This window comes from Mustela lutreola, chromosome 14, assembly GCF_030435805.1.
Source record: "Mustela lutreola isolate mMusLut2 chromosome 14, mMusLut2.pri, whole genome shotgun sequence".
Classification (NCBI taxonomy): Eukaryota; Metazoa; Chordata; class Mammalia; order Carnivora; family Mustelidae; genus Mustela; species Mustela lutreola.
This window is the reverse complement of record NC_081303.1, coordinates 1,887,166-1,906,598: the sequence shown is the minus strand read 5'-3', so window position 1 is coordinate 1,906,598 and position 19,433 is coordinate 1,887,166. Positions and strand designations below refer to the sequence as shown.

General features: G+C 45.5%; 1 protein-coding gene across 1 annotated transcript in view; it reads left to right on the top strand.

Moving 5' to 3' along the window:
• The window catches only part of F5 (coagulation factor V), a 67,012-nt gene that overhangs the window by 37,927 nt on the left and 9,652 nt on the right, over positions 1-19,433 (top strand). Inside the window, exons 9-21 of the mRNA XM_059146872.1 lie at positions 520-619; positions 909-1,120; positions 2,214-2,364; positions 4,138-4,350; positions 5,465-7,979; positions 11,040-11,202; positions 11,938-12,174; positions 13,035-13,248; positions 14,096-14,275; positions 16,192-16,308; positions 17,212-17,283; positions 18,192-18,295; positions 18,705-18,860. Of these exons, the coding sequence (XP_059002855.1) occupies positions 520-619; positions 909-1,120; positions 2,214-2,364; positions 4,138-4,350; positions 5,465-7,979; positions 11,040-11,202; positions 11,938-12,174; positions 13,035-13,248; positions 14,096-14,275; positions 16,192-16,308; positions 17,212-17,283; positions 18,192-18,295; positions 18,705-18,860 (4,434 nt within the window). The remainder of the gene's footprint in view (positions 1-519; positions 620-908; positions 1,121-2,213; positions 2,365-4,137; positions 4,351-5,464; positions 7,980-11,039; positions 11,203-11,937; positions 12,175-13,034; positions 13,249-14,095; positions 14,276-16,191; positions 16,309-17,211; positions 17,284-18,191; positions 18,296-18,704; positions 18,861-19,433) is intronic.

The window sequence follows — 19,433 nt, the reverse complement described above, 5'->3', positions numbered from 1 at the left end:
TGTCCGCACACAGGGCATTTTTGCTCAGTTACATTCCCTACAGACGAGAGCGCAGCCCTTCTCTGTGCTTCTCCCCCTTCCCACATTTCTGAGCTCGCCCATCCTTTTTACGTGCTTTCTAGCGGTGTGACTCTGCCTCGCCATCTGTGTGCCATCTGTGTGCCCCTCAGAAAGGGACACCGAGGACAGTGTCCCAGGGGATCTGCCAGGTGGAGGGCATCGCGGTCTAAAGAGAAGGAACAGAGCTGAAGGCGCACGTGGTCGAACCCAGCGGAGGGGCAGGGGCCTGGGGTCGGACTGGGAAGGGCGCTGGGCTGTGGGAAGGCCACTCGGAAGGGCAGACTTCTCTCTCCGGTTGCCCCTCCCCGCGGGGTGGAGCGGCCTGGAAGGTTCGCGGCGACAGGAGAGGTTGCGGCCCAGGCAAGCGCACAGGCTCCCGCGCGGCCGGGGGCGCCGGCGCCGAGTCGGTTCTCGCGACCCGACCGAGGCCCGGAGTCATGGGTCTGGGTTGCCTTCCAGATCGTGTTCAAGAACATGGCCAGCCGCGTCTACAGCATCTATCCGCACGGAGTGACCTTCTCTCCGCACGAAGACGACGCCAACGCGTCGCTGGCTTCAGGTGCGGACGGGGTCGGCCCAGGGCAGCCGCGCCTCTGCCCGCCCGCTGTGCCCTGCCCTGCCCGGGCTCGGCGACACGGCCCCAGCGGTCCGGTGGCGGTCGCTCCCGCGCGGTGCCCCCCGCCCTGTCACCTGCTGGTGCCCGGGGCCGCCACCCGCGGCGCGATCGCGGCCTCTCCGGGGCGTCGGGCCTCTCCGGGCTCCCGAGGGCGGGTGGGTTCTGGCCAGAGCTCCGGCTCGCGGCCCCGCGCGATCCTCCGGAACGGAACGGTCCGCCTGTCTCCCTCCAGACAACACGACCATGGTCAGGGCCGTCCGACCCGGGGAGACGCACACGTACAAGTGGAACATCCTGGAGTCCGACGAGCCCACAGAGCACGACGCGCAGTGCCTGACGAGGCCCTATTACAGCCACGTGGACGTCACCAGGGACATCGCGTCCGGCCTCATCGGCCTCCTGCTCATTTGCAAGAGCCGCTCCCTGGACAAACGAGGCATCCAGGTACCCCGTCCGCGGACGGGCCCTGCAGAAACCCCAGAGCTTGGTGGGCTGGAGCAGATCCGGTCTCCAGGCTCAGTGACGGGGCTTCGCCTTCTAGAGAACAGAATACTATGTGGCCCTCTCTAACGCCAGTGGGACAACATGTATTCCTTTGTTGTTTGTTTGTTCGTTTCTGTTTTAACTTGTCTATTTTCATGTAGATTCTCACTCTAGAGGGCAGTTCTGCAACGTGACACCATATTTTGTTGTAGTTTGAAATTCCAGGTCTTCTGTATGTCATCAGCAAGCCACTTAGCTCTCTTAATTTCTTCCTTTTATTAAATGGGTAATACCCTCCTAAAAAAATTTTTGCAGGGTTGTTTTGGGGCTCAGCGAGATGCCACCTGGTAAAAGTGTAAAGCACTCTGCCAATCCTTGTTCTATTTAGAGACCTGGACCGGGGAGAAATAAGAGGGAGAATACTTTGGAGACATAAAATCTGGTGAAGTTGGACCCAGACAATGGTCCATCTCTAGTGATACTAAATTATAGACACAAAAGTGAACAAAGACACGGATCTTCATTGGAAAATAATAGTCCCATGCTATTAACTTAAAATTCTGATCAGGCTAAGCTATAATCAAAGAAGTTCATCCTAAGGCATACACAATAAATAAATGTCTGGAAAAATCAGAAATGGACCTTTGGAAGACCTTAATTTATTGAGCGAGGAAAGGAAACAGGTAGGGAGAGGTAGAAAGCGTTCCTATTGCAACCTTCTGTTTTCTCCTTGCAACTATGTGGAGCATGTCTAGTCAGTCATCCGGGTGGACAGGTGTCCACTCACAGAGATAAAACAGAATTATAACTGCCATGAGGAGATAGAATTTTTCTATTAGGATGTTTTAGTCTCTGAATTTTCTGATCTGCTCTGTTTGTCTTTGCATATTACCTTTGGCTCTAACAAAGGCTTTGTACAAAATGGGCTGTCATAAATGCCAGACTTTGGGGCTGCGGTGGCCCCAAGACTGTGCCTCTTTGGTTTCGGAGAACTCAGTGCTGTGGGTCCTCTGCTGGGACGTTGATCACCAAGCAGGGCACGTTTCCCCTCCAGAGGGCAGCAGACATCGAGCAGCAGGCCGTGTTTGCGGTGTTTGATGAGAACAAGAGCTGGTACATTGAGGACAACATCAACAAGTTCTGTGAAAATCCCGACAAGGTGAAACGGGACGACCCCAAGTTTTACGAATCAAACATCATGAGCAGTAAGTCCCGTCACTACTTTTGTCCATCAGTTTTTCCCTCCCATGCTTGAAGGATGACTGTGCATGAAGGCAGAGGCACGGGTTAGAATTCAATCGCCACCCAGACATTTGGGGACGAAGTTACTGGGGAATACTAGAGCAGCCGTCCTATGACCAGAGGCTAAAAGCTGTTTCTTCTTAGGAAGTCTTCTTGGCCTCAAGCTCCAAATGTGCATGTGCGTTTACACACATGCTCTGGGCTCGTCCACTCTGGAGGAACAGGGTGAGAGCGGGGTGTTGAGGAAGGGGCTCCAGGCCTTTGTCAGTGGTATGTGGGGTTTTAGACTGCGTACAAGCTGAACGGGCTCCATGGCCGGAGCAAAAACAAGGTAAGTAGTCCGAAACTAGGTGGTCGCATTAAATGGAGGCAAAATGCAGATGGGGAGCCAGAGTCTTAAAAAGCCAATTCATGAAGAGGTTTGAAGTGAGAGGTAGGAAGTTCAGAACAGAAGGAATTCCCTGAGCCAAAGTTCTGGCATTTGCTGTGGTTTTCAGTGCCAGCGCCTAAAGCCACTGCTATGAGAAGTCTGAGAGAAATGGCACTGAGCCTGCTAAAAGCAAACTTTGCCACGGGTGTCAAGGTTCCCACCACTGTTCCTCAGAGTCAAGAGCCATTACGATCACTTTCTCTGATATGAATGATGGAATTCTCAGAACAGGCAGGTGTCCTGAAAATAATTCCAAACAGGGAGTTACTCAGCTTTCTTTGCATAATTTCATTTTGGGCAGTGAATCTGTCATAGTTTTAGGCTAATGTTATCCATTAGAAATTCTGCATGAGCCACAAATATAATTTTAAAATTTCTAGTAACCATATGAAAACTTAAAGTGAACTATATCCCAAATATTATCATTTCAACATATAATCGATATAAAAATGGATGAGATTGGCTTTCTTTATTTCGCACTAGGTCTCTGAAATCTGGTGTGTATTTTATACTTACAGCACATTTCAATCCAGATTATCCACATTTCAACTGCTCAATAGCCACTTGTAGTCAGCGCCCACTGTATCAGACAGGACAGCTATAGACCATTTAGAAGAGCCTCCCAAATGAAATACAAACTAAAAACATATTATGTCATTAAGTGCTCCCTGGTGCCAGGCATCACTTTAGTATCTGGGCCAGAGTGGTGGCACAGGCAGAGGTGGGCCCTGTGATTTAGCACCATGCTTAGAACCTAAGTAAATAAAGATACTGCCTTTGAAAAATAATCAAAATGTGTGAACTTAATACTTGATTGAAAACTATAGATTATCTCAATGTTAAGAGGATGTAATTAAAGCTGCAAAATGTGCTAAATCTGCCTGCCTGTGAGGGACACTATCTCTTACTCACTAATCAATGTGTCAAGGTGAATTGCTTATATTATGCTTCCCTTCCAGGAAGACTCATTCTAGATAATATTGTAAGTTGAGGTTTAGACCATCTTTAAAAGTTGAGTGTGGAAAACAGAATTTGATACACACTTGACCAATGAATGAGTAAGTCAATGGGAATGAAAGGCTTTATCTTTCTCCTGATACTTCTCCCTTGGCTAACGTAGGGAAAATAAGTTCTCATTTGGGAAGTCTGAGTTTGATGTAGTCACATGTTAGACAGGCTGGTGATGCTTATCGTAATCACTGCTTTGCTACAACCAAGTTAATATTGGGACATTAATCAAGGGTATCATTCAACACATGTCCTTTTGTTGGCGGAGGCTTCATGTTAATGGATTTTCCTCCTTCAGCGATCAATGGCTATGTCCCTGAGAGTATACCCACACTCGGATTCTGCTATGATGACACCGTCCAGTGGCACTTCTGCAGTGTAGGAACCCAGGATGACATTTTGACCATTCACTTCACCGGGCACTCATTCATCTATGGAAAGAGACATGAGGACACCTTGACCCTCTTCCCCATGCGTGGGGAATCTGTGACGGTCACCATGGATAATGTTGGTAAGAGCCTGGACGCTCAGAGAGGAACCTCTGATCTATTAAGGTCTGCTACAGCTTCCCAAGCTACCATAGTTCCTCAGTTCATCTTTCTGATCCCATACAGACTTTCCTTTCGGTACTTCTCGTGATTTCTCTTTGGGGAATTAATCACGTAAACGGACCCAGTCCTTTCATGTGGGCTCCGTTCATCCTTCTCTGTGCTAAGTGAGAAGGAAAGACGCAACAGCAAAAAGATAAGGCGTGACTTTGAGGAGGAGGCATGAACATTCAGCCACAAAAGAGTGTTCTTTGATCAAAATGGCCTTTTCCATTTCTAGGGCTAGCCACACCACTGTGGGTTAGTTAGTAATCAGATACAATACCTCGGAGGGTGGGCTTTGGAGCTCCTCGGATGTGCTCGGGGACTCAGTGTCTGTGTAACCTTGGACAAGTTCCTTGACCACACTGAGCTTCCCGTATTCGTCTCCAAAACACAATCACACTTTACAGGGTTGCTTTGACCGTGAATTGTCATATGTACCAAATGCCTAGCGCTCAGCAGACACTCAACAAGTGTAACTGTCGGAGACGCCCCAGCACATCTGTATGTCAGGAAATAATGCCATTTCAAAGAGATTCAAAATTGCCTTCGAACCACCTGAGTCATTCATTGCTTAGAAATACATCTTACATCATCCACCCCGTCAGTCCAATTGTCAAACGAGATGTGCAACCAACAAGATGTTTATGATAGCTAAAGCCTACTTTATTTTTAGCTTTTTCCTTTTTAAATATATTCTAAAACAGTGACTCTTAAACTATCTGTGCTAAGCGTTTTCTCCCTCACTGACCAGCACTTTCAGTCTGTATTGTCATATGAGATAAAGGCACTGATCACATATCACATTGGGTGCACAGCAATGTCAGTTTGCTGAACAGTTTCCTAAACACCTTACACCTAACTTCTCTCCTTATGTGACTACAGGTAATCAAGAGTTCTCAGGTCAGTGGTGACCCACAGACCACACTTGTCAACCCCCACCTGAAGTTTGTTGAAAATTGTCTGCCAATGGGTCCTAGGGTTTTTGTATCTTTTTCTGGGCTTAGAGCTGTTTTCTCTGTCTCTCTTCTATAGGAACTTGGATGTTAACGACAATAAATTCCAATCCAAGAAACAAAAACCTAAGGTTGAGATTCAGGGATGTTAAATGTATCCGGGATGATTACGAAGACTCGTATGAGATTATCTACGGACCTCCCGCATCTACAGCCATGACTACACGGAAAATGCGTGATTCTTCAGAAAACATGGGTGAAGAGGTTGATGATGACGATGATTACCAGAACAGCCTGGCTTCATGGCTGGGAATTAGGTCATTCAGAAATTCATCACTTAATCAGGAGGAAGAGGAGTTTAATCTTACTGCCCTAGCTCTGGAGAACAATTCTGAATTCATTCCTCCTGATACAGCTCTTAGTTCAAATTCTTCTTCCCTAAGTAACATTAGCAGGTTTACTGTCTATAACTTTGCAAAACCTCAGAAAACTCTTCCTCACTCAGCAGCCACCATGGCTGGCCGCTCTCTGGGACACATTGGCTTAGACAAGAACTCAGCTCTCAACCGTTCGACAGCAGAACATTCCAGCCCTTATTCTGAAGACTCTGTAGAGGATCCTCTACAGCCAGACATCACAGAGATAAGCCTACTTCCATTTGATGCAGAAGGATTCAGGGGTCAAGAACATGCTAAGCATAAGGGATCCAAGAAAGGAAGCGAGCACACAGCAAAGCATAGGTTCTCCCAAGTGGAATTTTCAGCACAAAAAACTGGGAGATACTTAAGCCAAGGCAATTCATCTCCTTCCAGAATGGGATCATGGGAAGACCTTCCCAGTGATCCGTTACTCTTAAAACAAAAGAATCCATCCAAGGTTGTGAATGGGAAGTGGCATGTGGTGTCTGAGAAAGGTAGTTATGAAATCGTTCCAGATGCTGATGAAGACATGGCTGTTGATAAGCTGCTGGACAGCCCCCGGAATGCCTCAAGGACTTGGGGAGAAAACATCCCTCTCATAAAAAAGCACAGAAAGCAGAGTGGCCACCCCAGATTTTCTGGAATTAGAAATAAATCTCTCCAAGTAAAACAGGACAGAGGAAACAGTGGATTGAAGAAAATCCCTTTTTTCATTAAAACACGAAAAAAGAAAAAAGAAGTGAAGTTTGCACACCATATTCCTCTATCTCCAAGGGGCTTCCACCCTCTAAGAGGAAAGGCCAATACCACATTTTCAGACAGGAGACTTGATCATTCGTTGTTACCCCATAAATCTGATGAAGCATCTTTTCCCACAGACCTCAATCAGACATTCCCCTCTGTGAATCTGAGCCAGTTAGCCTCACTTCCTGACCATAATCACAATGCCCCAAATGACACCAGTCAGATGAGCTCCCCTTTAGATCTTTATCAGGCAATACCCCCAGAAGAATACTATCAGGCATTTCCTATTGGAGAGTCCGATCAAATACACTCCACTACAGACTCTAGCCATACATCTCCTCCAGAGTCTGGCCAGATGCTCGACTATGACCTAAGAAAAAAGCCGTTCCCTACTGACATTGATCAAGTGTTCCCTTCTTTGGAACCTGAAGCCTGGCAGGCAACTCTCTCTGCAGATCTCAGTCAACTAACCATTTCCCCGGATCTTGACCATACAACCTTTTCTCCAGACCTCAGCCAGACAACCCTGTCCCCAGACCTCAGCAAGACAACCCTTTCCTCAGACTTTGACCATACAGCCTTTTCTCCAGACCTCATCCAGACAACCTTTTCTCCAGACCTCAGCCAGACAAACTTGTCCCCAGACCTCAGCAAGACAACCCTTTCCCCAGACTTCGATCATACAACATTTTCTCCAGACCTTGACCAGGCAACATTTTCTCCAGACCTTGACCAGGCAACATTTTCTCCAGACCTCAGCCAGACAACACTTTACCCAGACCTTGACCAGACCAGCTTTTCTTCAGACCTCAGCCACACAACACTTTCCCCAGACCTCAGTCAGACACCCTTTTCTCCAGACCTTGACCAGGAGACTCTCTCATCAGACATCAGCCAGACAACCCTTTTTCCAGACCTCGATCAGATGCTCCTTTACCCAGACCTCAACCAGGCAACTCTCTCTCCAAACATTAGTCAAACAGCCCTTCCTCCTGATCTAGATACATCACTTCCTCCAGACCTTGATCAGACATCCTACACCTCTGAATCTACTCAGTCATTGCTTCCTCCAGAATTTGGTCAGATTTCCTCTCATCCAGACATTGGTCAGGTGCCATCTCCTACCCTAAATAACACTCTTGTGCCAAGAGAACTTAACCCACCAGTCGTAATAGGCCTCAGTGCAAATGATGGAGATTATATTGAGATTATTCCAAGGCAGAAGGAAGAGAGCAGTGAAGAATACACTGCTGAAATTGATTTTGTGGCCTATGATGACCCTTACCAAACTGATACTAGGACAGACATCAACTCCTCCAGAAATCCTGACAGCATTGCAGCGTGGTACCTCCGCAGCAACAGTGGAAACAGAAAATATTATTACATTGCTGCTGAAGAAATATCCTGGGATTATTCAAAATTTGCTCAAAGGTTTGGCCAAATTTTCTCCTTTTATATTCTCATGTTTCCACTACTGCTAAAAAGATTGCTACAGTCCAAGGAAAAAATTCTGGGCAAATTATACTAAGTATAATTTTGGTCCCCTATTACAACTTGTCCTATGCAATTTCCTTTGTAAATTCCAAGGTTAGCTCTCTACATTTGGTGATATTTGGACAATGCAAGAACAATCACTATAAGAATCTATGAAAATCGATAGTTAAGGAAGCCCCTCCTCTCTCTTCCGCTCTCACCACACGTGTTCCTACCATGTTTCCTTGCCTGAGTGCAGAATCCAACCTATCCATAGCTATCTGCTAATCAACAAGATTTCATTGAAGTTGGCTTCACATCCAAATTTGTGATGTAGAAATCTCCTTTTGCATTTGGTTACCAAAAAAAACGTTAAAATTGTTTACTGATCAATATAAAGTATACAGCATCTTGGTGACATTTGATTCAAATTACATGAGATTCCAGTAGCAGAGGCCAAGGATACAAGCCAGTTTAGAAACAAAAAGTAAGTTTATATCTTCAACTGAGGCAGTCATTCAGTGATGATGTACCTTAATTTAAACTGGGGCTTTAATTTGGCTCATAGAATCACTCCTCCAATAACTCTTTAATGAGTGCTTATTCTCTCCTAAGCATTGTGCTAAGTGCTGAGACTCTAAAAGAGAATAATATAAACATACACGACTCCTGCCCTCATAGAACTTGTGTCTAGTTGGGCAGGTGGATATGAATTAAATACTCCCATAAATAAGTGTAAAATATAACCAGCTAAAGACCAAGAAGGAAAGGAAGATACATGCTGATATGAGACTTGAGGAATCTGACCCCAAGGAAGTGGTATTTGAGCTGAGATTGGAAGATGAGTAGAAGTAAACTAGGTAGGAAGTAGAAAGAGGAGAACATTCTAGACAGAAAGAAGGGCATGATGAGGACCTGTGGAAGCAGGAAGCCCTGAAACCTGTAGTTGGAGCTCAGGAAGAAGGTGAGTGGTAAGAAAGCGTTTGGCTAGCTCTGCAAAGGCCAGATGCCGCTAGGTTTTATAGGCCATGGGAAGAATTTTGGTGTTTATCCAAAGAGCAAAACTAAAACTTGACATTGAAAATTTGAACTTGAAATGAAAGTTAAAACTTCAGAAGTTTGAAGCCATTCCTGGTTTCCTAGAATATATGAGCTCCTTTCCTGGACTCTACTACTTTCATTTTTTAAATGAAGATGTTACACTGAATGGCCCCCAACATACTCTTCATATTTAAACTTTCAGGATTCTAGTCACTCTTCAACCACGGAGTTGGAGGAGTTCATGCAGTTTTGCAAGTGGCCTAACTACAACAGAGAGTTTCTAAGGGATCCATAGACATTTCTAAGAGTTTTCAGTTCAGTTCCACTTAAGGATAAACACCATAATGAGGTGGACTCTGTATTCTGGGATGACAATATAGAGAAAGAAGAGAGGAGGGACAAGGGGCAAGGCTTAGCTGCAGATTCTCAGGGACACAGCATGGTGACCATGCTTGAACAGTCTAAATATAGTACAATATAGCTTTTCCAAAAGCTAATGGGTACAGTAAAAGCCAAAAGCCAAAGGATAATCAGAGTAAGCAAGCACAGTGCATGGTATGGCTTACAGAAATTATTTCATTAATCTGGTGCTGGCATTTCCATATTAGAACTCAGTTAGTTTAAAACACATTTTTGGCGCACCTGGGTGGCTCAGTTGATTAAGCTTCCAACTCTTGATTTCAGCTCAGGTCATGTTCTCAGGGTTGTGAGATTGAGCCCCACATTGGGCTCCATGTTGGACATGGAGCCTGCTTAAGATTCTCTCTCTCCTTCTCCCTCTGCTCTTCCTACCCCCCCCCAATAAGAATAAAACATATTTTCCCATGACTTTCTATTTAAATGTAGCACCCATTGCTATGTGAGAATAAATAGTTTATCTAGGGATTTCGAAGAGAGGCTCTGAAGGAGTAAGATTTAGGGCCTTTCCAAAGTGGAAAGGGATGGAACCAGTTCCTTCAAAATCCTATATACCATTCCAGACATGCAAGCCAAGTGTATGGTAATCAGAGCTGCTTTGCTTGCCCCCAAGTGCTCTGTAAAACTCTGTTACGCTTGAGGTCTGGAAGGATGGGGTCGGTAGGGTAAGAAGTGGGAAGGAAGACAGAATGGGATCCTCTATTGGCGGCTCACAGTGCGTGACGGACGTGGTGCATGACGGAGGAGTTTTGGCCTGTTTCCACAGGCCTGGGGCGTGGAGGAGTCAGTGAGAGAATACGATGTGCTCTGGCCACAGACTGAACTAGTGAACTGCACATGGAATAACAGGATTTTTCAAAAGGAAATGAGAGAAAAATGGCTACTTTCAGAGTATAAAACTCCCAGCCACCTAGTGACCTTCACGGGGTGACCGTTGACACCTGACAGCCCCAAGCCCTGGCTGCTTCTGATACTTGAAATCTGCTAGGTGACTATGTGGTTATATTTGTTCATTCACTGATGTGTTACATAAAAATCTATCAAGTCCCTACTGTGTGCTGAATAACTTGTTAGATACTAGAAATGAAAGAGTGAGCAGATTAGGCATGATTCCTGACTTCATGGTGTTTTCACTCTAGTATTAGAGTCAGATTCTAATAGATAATCTCACAAGTAAATGACATATTTAAAAAAAAAAAAAAAAGAAACAAATAAATAAGATAATTTACTATATGTACACTAGAGAAATTTAAGAGTACTCCAGGAATATACTGTATATGCTATAGCAATACTATAGAAACTTATGGAATCATATAGACAGATTTGACCTATAAAGTTTTATAGGAAGATTTACCTAAGAAATGATATGTGAGCGGGGATCTGAAAGATATTTATTGGCTTAAGTTTTTACTCATTTATATTCTCATTCATTTGTTCCTCGAGTACTAATTAAATAGCCATGCTAGATACTATACTCAGAAACAGGGATAATTCCCCCAGTTCTTTGAATGGCCTTTCATTTGTTCCTTTAAACAAATACTGTTCTTATTATTATTTCAGTGAAGACATTGATGATGATCCAGAGAACACCATATACAAGAAAGTCGTCTTTCGGAAGTACCTTGATAGCACTTTTACCAAACGTGATCCTTTGGGGGAGTATGAAGAGCATCTCGGCATTCTTGGTCCTATTATTAGAGCTGAAGTGGATGATGTCATCCAAGTAAGTCATCTCATGAGCATTGCTAAGATCATCACGGAAATTTCCACAAGCACCAAAGGCTTTGTAACAGTGGAAGGGGCAGGAGGGCTATAGGTAATTTATTTTCCAAAGTTAACAAATAATTACACTTCTTTTCAGAGACTGTTTGCCAAGTGATTTGATAATCTTAAAAGAAATGATCTAAAAAAAAAAAAAAATGATCTCGTGATTTTATTTCTTCCTCTGCGGATCTCCTGTTTCTTCCATAAGGGCCAATTCTGTTTTCCCCAAGAAACTCCTGCACGTTCAGCCGAATTGCTCTTTTCAGACATTCTGTCTAACCCCATTCATACTTTGGTTATGGCCTTTTGGTCCCAGGTCTTTAATGTCAGTCTCCACGTGTCGCTGCCTCTTCACCAAGGTTGGAGACTTACTGTGAGCGAGACCCAAAGCTCATTCATCTTCAGATCTGCAGTACCTGCTGTGGTCACGTCACACGTGCCAAACACTTCTGCTTTACAGCCTAAGAACAAACATATTTTGGTGTTCTTAGGGTAAACTGCGTGGGCCCTATCTCACAGGATGTTGTAAAGATTAGATGAAGTAATATATGGTTACCTTGTACTTGTAGGCAGTTAACATATCTCACTGTATATACACGTAGGTTTAATTTAATCTGCTTGGATGTATAATACTGACTTTTTTTAATTTGGATTTTTTGGACTTAGTACATTTGTGGGTCATTCTTTCTTCTAGGTTCGTTTCAAAAATTTAGCATCCAGACCATATTCTCTTCATGCCCATGGGCTTTCCTACGAAAAGTCATCAGAGGGAAAGACTTATGAAGATGACTCTCCTGAGTGGTTCAAGGAAGATAATGCTGTTCAGCCAAATAGCAGTTACACGTATGTATGGCACGCCACCACCCGATCCGGACCGGAGAGTCCCGGCTCTGCCTGCCGGGCCTGGGCTTACTACTCAGCAGTGAACCCGGTAGGTACATCCGTTGAAAGTTTTTGTCACTCGCCTCACCTTATAACCTGAGTCCACCAGATAGAAGGGTCAAGATGATTTCTCCTTAAATGTCTTGCTTTCCATGACGAATTTGTAAGGGTTCTGGTCAACAGTCTGTCGCAACTTGTCTTCAGAGGACCACGAGAGAGAAGCATGTGCTCCGTGGAGAGGAGAGAGGGGTATGGAAATGATTGAGCCCATGCAGAGTGACTACTTTGCAGAGGAAGACATGTTTTTGCAATTTCCTTGTGCAAGTAATAGCTTTGTTTTGCTCTTCTTTATGAAAAAGCAGCAAAGCCAAGATGCCTTCATCTTGGGTGGACTTGCTAGAGAGAAAGCACAGACTTCGATTTCAGTTCCTATCCTGTCACTTACTGGGGGGGCCTGGGAAAGATACTTGACCTCTCTCAACCTCAGTTTCTAAAGTTAAAAAATGAGGAAACAGTGGATAGCACACAATAGGCACTTGGTAATGTATATTTAATAAGTGAGCTTATTTTTAATTTATAGGAGTGCTATCTGAATTAAATAAGATACTACCAGCAAAATATTTGCTATAATAGTAGATGCTCAATAAATACTAATTATAATGGCATTGATACTGTCATTGATATTATCATTACTGCCATGCTGAGATCAAGGACGAATCAGAGGAAGGGACTATGAGTGCCACGGGATCCCATGATCAGAGATACCCAGGCTTACTGAGCTCTTCATTTATAAACTTCAAACTCAGAGCTCCTGAGGTTTCCTTTTCTACATAATCAGTGATTGTCAGAAGAGCAAAGGGAATCCTGAGAAAGAGAAAATCTGTGCATTTTCCTCCTACTGTCTTCCAGGAAAAAGACATCCATTCTGGCTTGATAGGTCCCCTTCTGATCTGTGAAAAAGGAGTCCTTGATAAGAGCAACACGCCCATGGATATGAGAGAATTCGTCTTACTTTTTATGATCTTTGATGAAAAGAAGAGCTGGTACTATGAAAAAAAGACTCAGTCCCCCAGGCCTTGGAGACTTGCATCTTCAGAAGTCAAAAACTCCCATGAGTTTCATGGTATTTTCCTCTGACTTTGATCCAGTCTCCGAGCTGAATCACACTGGGTGACTCTAGGTCTTCATAAGATTAGACAGGACGTGCTTCTGAGGAATCAGGAGCCTTGACCCGCACCAGGTCCTTAAACAGCTGTGGGCTGCTGTCCCCCGGCAGATGGCAGGCACATGGAGGAGCTAGAGAAGGTCTGAAAGCTAACATGGGAGCTTCTTTGAGAACATACCCAACCCACCCACCCACCAACCAAAAGCCAGTGTGCACACACGTGCACACATGCACACACACTCACATACGTTTCACAGAGCAGAGAGCAGATGAAGCCCGAGAGCCCAAGACATTTACGCTGGGAAAGGGAACAGAGGAGCTCTCATAGGAATGAGAGAACAAACAGGGACCTCGGTCATCCGCATTCCCAGATTTGCCCGGAGCTCTCTCTGAATTTAGGAGGCCCCGGGGTGACGTGCTCTGTATCCCCTCACTCTCTTTCCTCTGACCCCTGGACTTCACTTCTCTGGCTCATGTTCGTCTTCCTGTTCCTGTAGCACAGGCAAACCCACCCTGTAAAGGTCAAGGAGACAGAGCAGGGCAAGTGTGAGGTGCGGGGTGGAGAGTGGTCAGCTCTGTAGGAGGCTGCTGGAGGCCGACAAGGGGAGGAGCTGGGGTCCCGTTTTAGCCTCTCCCTGATACCAGGGTACACAGGGGTCCTTACTGTACTATACTGTCCTTACTGTACTGGGCAGGCAGAGCGGTAGGAAGATGGGTCGTGAGGCGGGAGGCCTCAGACCTCTTCGGCAGCCTCTCTCCTGGCGCACTCAGATCACTAACCCATTGCGACTCTCTCTCCTTTCAGCCATTAATGGGATGATCTACAACTTGCCTGGCCTGAGAATGTACGAGCAAGAGTGGGTGAGGTTACACCTGCTGAACATGGGCAGCTCCCAAGACATCCACGTGGTTCACTTTCACGGCCAGACCTTGCTGGAAAACGGCACTCGACAGCACCAGCGGGGGGTCTGGCCCCTGCTGCCTGGTAAAGACCCGCACGGGAAAGAGGGAAAGAGGTCCCTGGTGAAAAACGGCTAGGGGAGCTATCGCTGGCCCTCATTCCCTCCTGGGCATTACTTCCTGAGGGTCGGGGATGGTTTCTGGCATAGATCCTGGGCAGACACACCCCCCCAGACTGCATACCGAGTGCGAAAAAGGCAGCTAACGTGTGTGCCCTTTGCAGCACCACACGGGCTAATCCCCCCTTAATAATGAAAAGGCTTCAACAAACCAGTCATCGCCAAGGATTCTTAGGTACGAGTGGGTTGTAGGTCTCCCTGTGTGTTGTAGGAGTGGGTAGGGGTATGAGCGCCGCGGCCACTGATTCTGCAATGGTACTGAGCACAGTGGAAGTCTAGGAAGCTGGTTAAAATGCAAATGCCAAGGCAGAGATTTGCTTTTGGAGCTCTTGATCTGGTAGATCTTGGGATCTTCAGCAGATGCCAGACTCTCTCCTTTTTTTTAAGATTTTATTTATTTATTTGACAGAGAGAGACAGCGAGAGAGAGAGAACACAAGCAGGGGGAGTGGGAGAGGGAGAAGCAGGCTTCCCAGGGAGAGCGGGGAGCCCAATGCAGGGCTCGATCCCAGGACCCTGGACCACGACCTGAGCCGAAGGCAGACGCCCCACAATGGAGCCACCCAGGCACCCTGAGCCTCCGCATTTTTAACAAACAGCCCATCTCCCGCAAATGCTCTGAGAAGCTGAGGGCAGTAGGGTCCCTTGCCAGTACTTTGGGTGGAGAATTTGCTGTGTGACTCAGCCTTAGAAGGGCACAGCAGTCCGAACAGGACTGGGTTGGTTTGGGAGAGGGAAAGGGCGTTCTTGTTTGTTTCATTCAGGCCTGTGGTGCATTCATTAAGCTGTAAAGACCCGCCCTATTAAAATCAGAGACAAGAGGGGATTAGGTGAAACTCATTCCTGACTTCACCAGATGTAGATTGCCAGATCAGTCCTCCTTTCCGAAACACTGAGAAGCTGGAATTGGCTGCCCTGTCCAAATCTTCATATCTAAATGGTCTGTACTGGACAGTGGAGGATGACCATCGGCTATTAATTCTCACTCACAATCTGGAAAATAGACATGAATTACAGTCAGCAGAATTCAAGTACGAACTAGCAAAGGGTAGCATTAAAGATCAGAGTGGATGATCAGAGGTTTCAGACATTTCTTTCTTTCAGCGAATTTTCTGAGGTAGTTCATGCGTCTCTCTATTCAACTACGTAAACTCAATAGAAGACTTGAAAACGTGGGAGAAGGGTGCTTGATTTTGATTTTCTTTTTTTTTTTTTTTTTTTTAAAGATTTTATTTATTTATTTGACAGAGAGAAATCACAAGTAGATGGAGAGGCAGGCAGAGAGAGAGAGAGGGAAGCAGGCTCCCTGCTGAGCAGAGAGCCCGATGCGGGACTCGATCCCAGGACCCTGAGATCATGACCTGAGCCGAAGGCAGCGGCTTAACCCACTGAGCCACCCAGGCGCCCTGATTTTGATTTTCTTATAAAAAAGGGAAAAACTAATGAAGTGAAGGGAGAGAAAGGAGACAGGGACAGTTTTCTTGAGGCCTAGTCATGAGTCGCTCCGGGTCATTTTCATCCTTAGGGCTCAGCTGTGCTGTGTATGACTTAGCTTCTAACTTTGTATGAGAGCTTCTTTCCTGTAAGGGGTGCTGGAGATTTTTTAAAGTCCTGGGGCAGTTGCTTTTACTAATGTGTGTGTCATTGTTTTGTTTTGTTTTTATCTGTTTGTTACACTTCTAGTCCTGCCTAAGAGAAAGGGGTCATTCTTAAATTCTTTTCTAAAGCCTCTTGTGATGCAGGGATTTTAGGATTCTTTGATAGCTGTCAACTAATATTGTTCATTAGGGGTGTGTAATATTGTCCTTCACTCTCTGTTTTAGGTTCATTTAAAACTCTTGAAATGAAGGCATCAAAAGCTGGCTGGTGGCTGCTGGACACAGAGGTTGGAGAAAACCAGAGAGCAGGGATGCAAGCACCGTTTCTCATCATAGACAGAGGTACCGCCCAAGAACCACGTGATGCTTTTAGCAGGACGGTCCCTGCTGGAACATTCCTAACTTTTAGATTGGAAATAAGGAACTCTGAGACTCCTCATGACAGGGGCAATAATGCTTTTATTCTAACTGCTAACTGATGCATTCTGACCCATCCTCTGATGGTGCCGCAAGCATCAGTCTTCAAGGAAACTTAAACCCCGTGTTTCAGCCCAAAGGCATTCTTCTCAGTTGGGGAACGAATATAAAGTGGCTTCCTTCATGATGTGTGATTCATGGGAAATGAATGTAAGAAATTTTCCAGAGGAGGGAAAAGATACCAGGAATTCAGCAACAACTGGGATCGTCTCTGAACTTGGCGTTCCAGTATTTGAGAAATCATTTCCATCTGCCCATCTACCCAGCCAACCAGCCAGCCAGCATTTATTTAATATTTGCTGAGTACGTAATCCTCAAGCACTGTGTCAACATCCAGACATCTCAGTGGCTGGCATTTTCTTTTGTGATCAGGATATAAATAACTCTGTAACTTTCAGGTCAACTTTTGAGAACATAGACTTACAGGGGGTAATACTTAAGGTTGTAAAATGACTTACTTTAAGATACGAGCAGATGGAAATCTGTATAAAACTAGTTGAATTTTGGGGTCTCCATGGTTTTCCTCTAGGGTGTCACTCTGTTAAAGACTAGCACCAATTACTAGTCTTGCTAGTACTAGCACTAAATGTAACCAGACATGTTTAAGGCAGTGCCACAAAGCGAAGTGAAACTATCAAATGACTGACCCACCAGAGGTATGATCTCCTGCCATGGAGATTTCACAGTTATATGTATTTTCTAAGCAAAAATTATTCATTGCTCTGTGTGTGTGTGTGTGTGTGTGTGTGTGTTTTGTCTGTTTTTTAGAATGTAAGATGCCGATGGGACTAAGCACTGGTATCATAGCTGATTCACAGATCAAGGCTTCTGAGCATTTGGGTAAGTGGTTGCATCATCATCTTTGGAAGCCATCTCCTACAATTGTGCAGTGTACAGCCTGAAAAACAACCCATGACAACCCCTACCTGTCGAATCTACGTGTCATTGCTCCTCCCTGGGCTTTGCTTATGAGGTGCTCATCTGGTAGAGGAAGGAGTGTATAATAGGCTCTAACATCCTCTCTAATGTATAAGGTCCTATAGAGTCTGTCTCAGGGAAGACCAAGAGCTAGGGCTCCTCAGAATCTCTACCCAGGCAGCCCAACCTCTCGGCAAGGATTGAGCAAGGAGGGGATCCCTTACTCCTACGACCATGTTCCCATTTTCAAAACCCTCCCCATTCATCCCTTTCCAGGTTTGATCACAAACATAATATTACAGCCAGATTCACAAGGTCTTATTGGCCCCATACTACTCTCCCCACTAGTAGGGTTCTTTGTTGTGCCAACCATTCAAGGACTTTGCTGACCACCCACTGGGTGTCAGGGTCTCCTTCTAAACTTCCTCACTCTGCCTCAAAACCCTTCCTAAGACCAAGAGGTCAGTTGGAAGGGATCAGGAGGCTCCCATAATCCCTCCCACGTCCTCCCCTTAGGCAAGCACTCTGGGCAGCAGCCACATCAACATAACTGAGAAAAGACAAACAGAACCTGTATGCAGGAGAGGGGGTGGGCGGTGGTTGACAGCTGACCAAGCACGGACTGAAGCCAAGAAGATTTCACCATCGAGAACGAGCCTCGTAGCTGAGGCCTTGTGTCAACAGCCCAGTCTCCTAACTTCAGCAGAAGACCTTGCAGAGGTCTGGCCATCCAGTGGGACTAAATTTACTTGGGAAATGGCCAATTATATGCTTTTGGTTTGTCTGTTTGTTTTAATTCAGAATATTTTTTTTTTCTTTTTTGGATTTAGGTTATTGGGAACCCAGATTAGCAAGATTAAACAATGGTGGGTCATATAATGCTTGGATCACAGAGAAACCTTCACCAGAACTTGACACTAAACCTTGGATCCAGGTATATCTTATTAACCTTATTAATATTTACAGCACCATACTAATAAAATGACAGTGGTTTAATAATTTCTCCTTGTTGTTCTTGCAACATTCTAGGTACTACCCTAAGTACTTTACATACTCAAAACGAACCCTATGAGGTTAGTGCTAGTCACAGCCTAGAGATCCTTTTTACAGATGAAGAAACTAAGGCAGAGCGGGCCTAATTAAGTGCCAAATGTCTAGTAAGTGGTTGAACTTGGATTCAAGCCCAGGTCCTCCATGCTCACATGTGGGTTGTTTCTGGCCATTTTATTAGCACTAAGACCTTGGGTGGTTAGTCCCAAAGAAAGCCGGCTGCACAGTGAATCACGGAAGCAGCGTGTGACTTGTTGACAAGGACAGTCCGTAATGGCTTTGCTGTGTGGCAGGTGGACATGCAGAGGGAAGTCGTACTCACGGGGATCCAGACTCAAGGGGCCAAGCAGTATCTGAAGTCCTACTACACCACGCAGTTCTCCGTGGCGTACAGCTCCGACCGCACAAACTGGCAGATCTTCAAGGGGAACAGCACCAGGAACGTGATGGTCTGTGCGCCCGTTTCTTTCCCACTCCCTAGACTCACCCTAGGCTCCCTAGGCTGCTTGTGACTATGCCTGTCTTCGTGTCTTTTTATTTTATTTTATTTTATTTTTTATTTTTTTTTTTTTTAAGATTTTATTTATTTATTTGACAGAGAGAAATCACAAGTAGATGGAGAGGCAGGCAGAGAGAGAGAGAGGGAAGCAGGCTCCCTGCTGAGCAGAGAGCCCGATGCGGGACTCGATCCCAGGACCCTGAGATCATGACCTGAGCCGAAGGCAGCGGCTTAACCCACTGAGCCACCCAGGCGCCCTCTTCGTGTCTTTTTAAAAAATACCTTTCTGGGAGATAGAAATGCAAATGGTTTCCTTAGGCTTTAGGAAGGAAAGTGGTGTAGCCTGGGTCTGTCACCACAGAGTAAAGGATGAGCCTGACTTACGACACTTCAAAACTCCACCAAAAACTCACTTCTGGATCAAACTAGATACCCAGACCTCTCAGACAGGCAGACGGCGGACGGCAGAGTGGAACATCGGGTCTTGGCCCTTCCGGAGCTTAGGCTAAAAACGGGCTTTGAA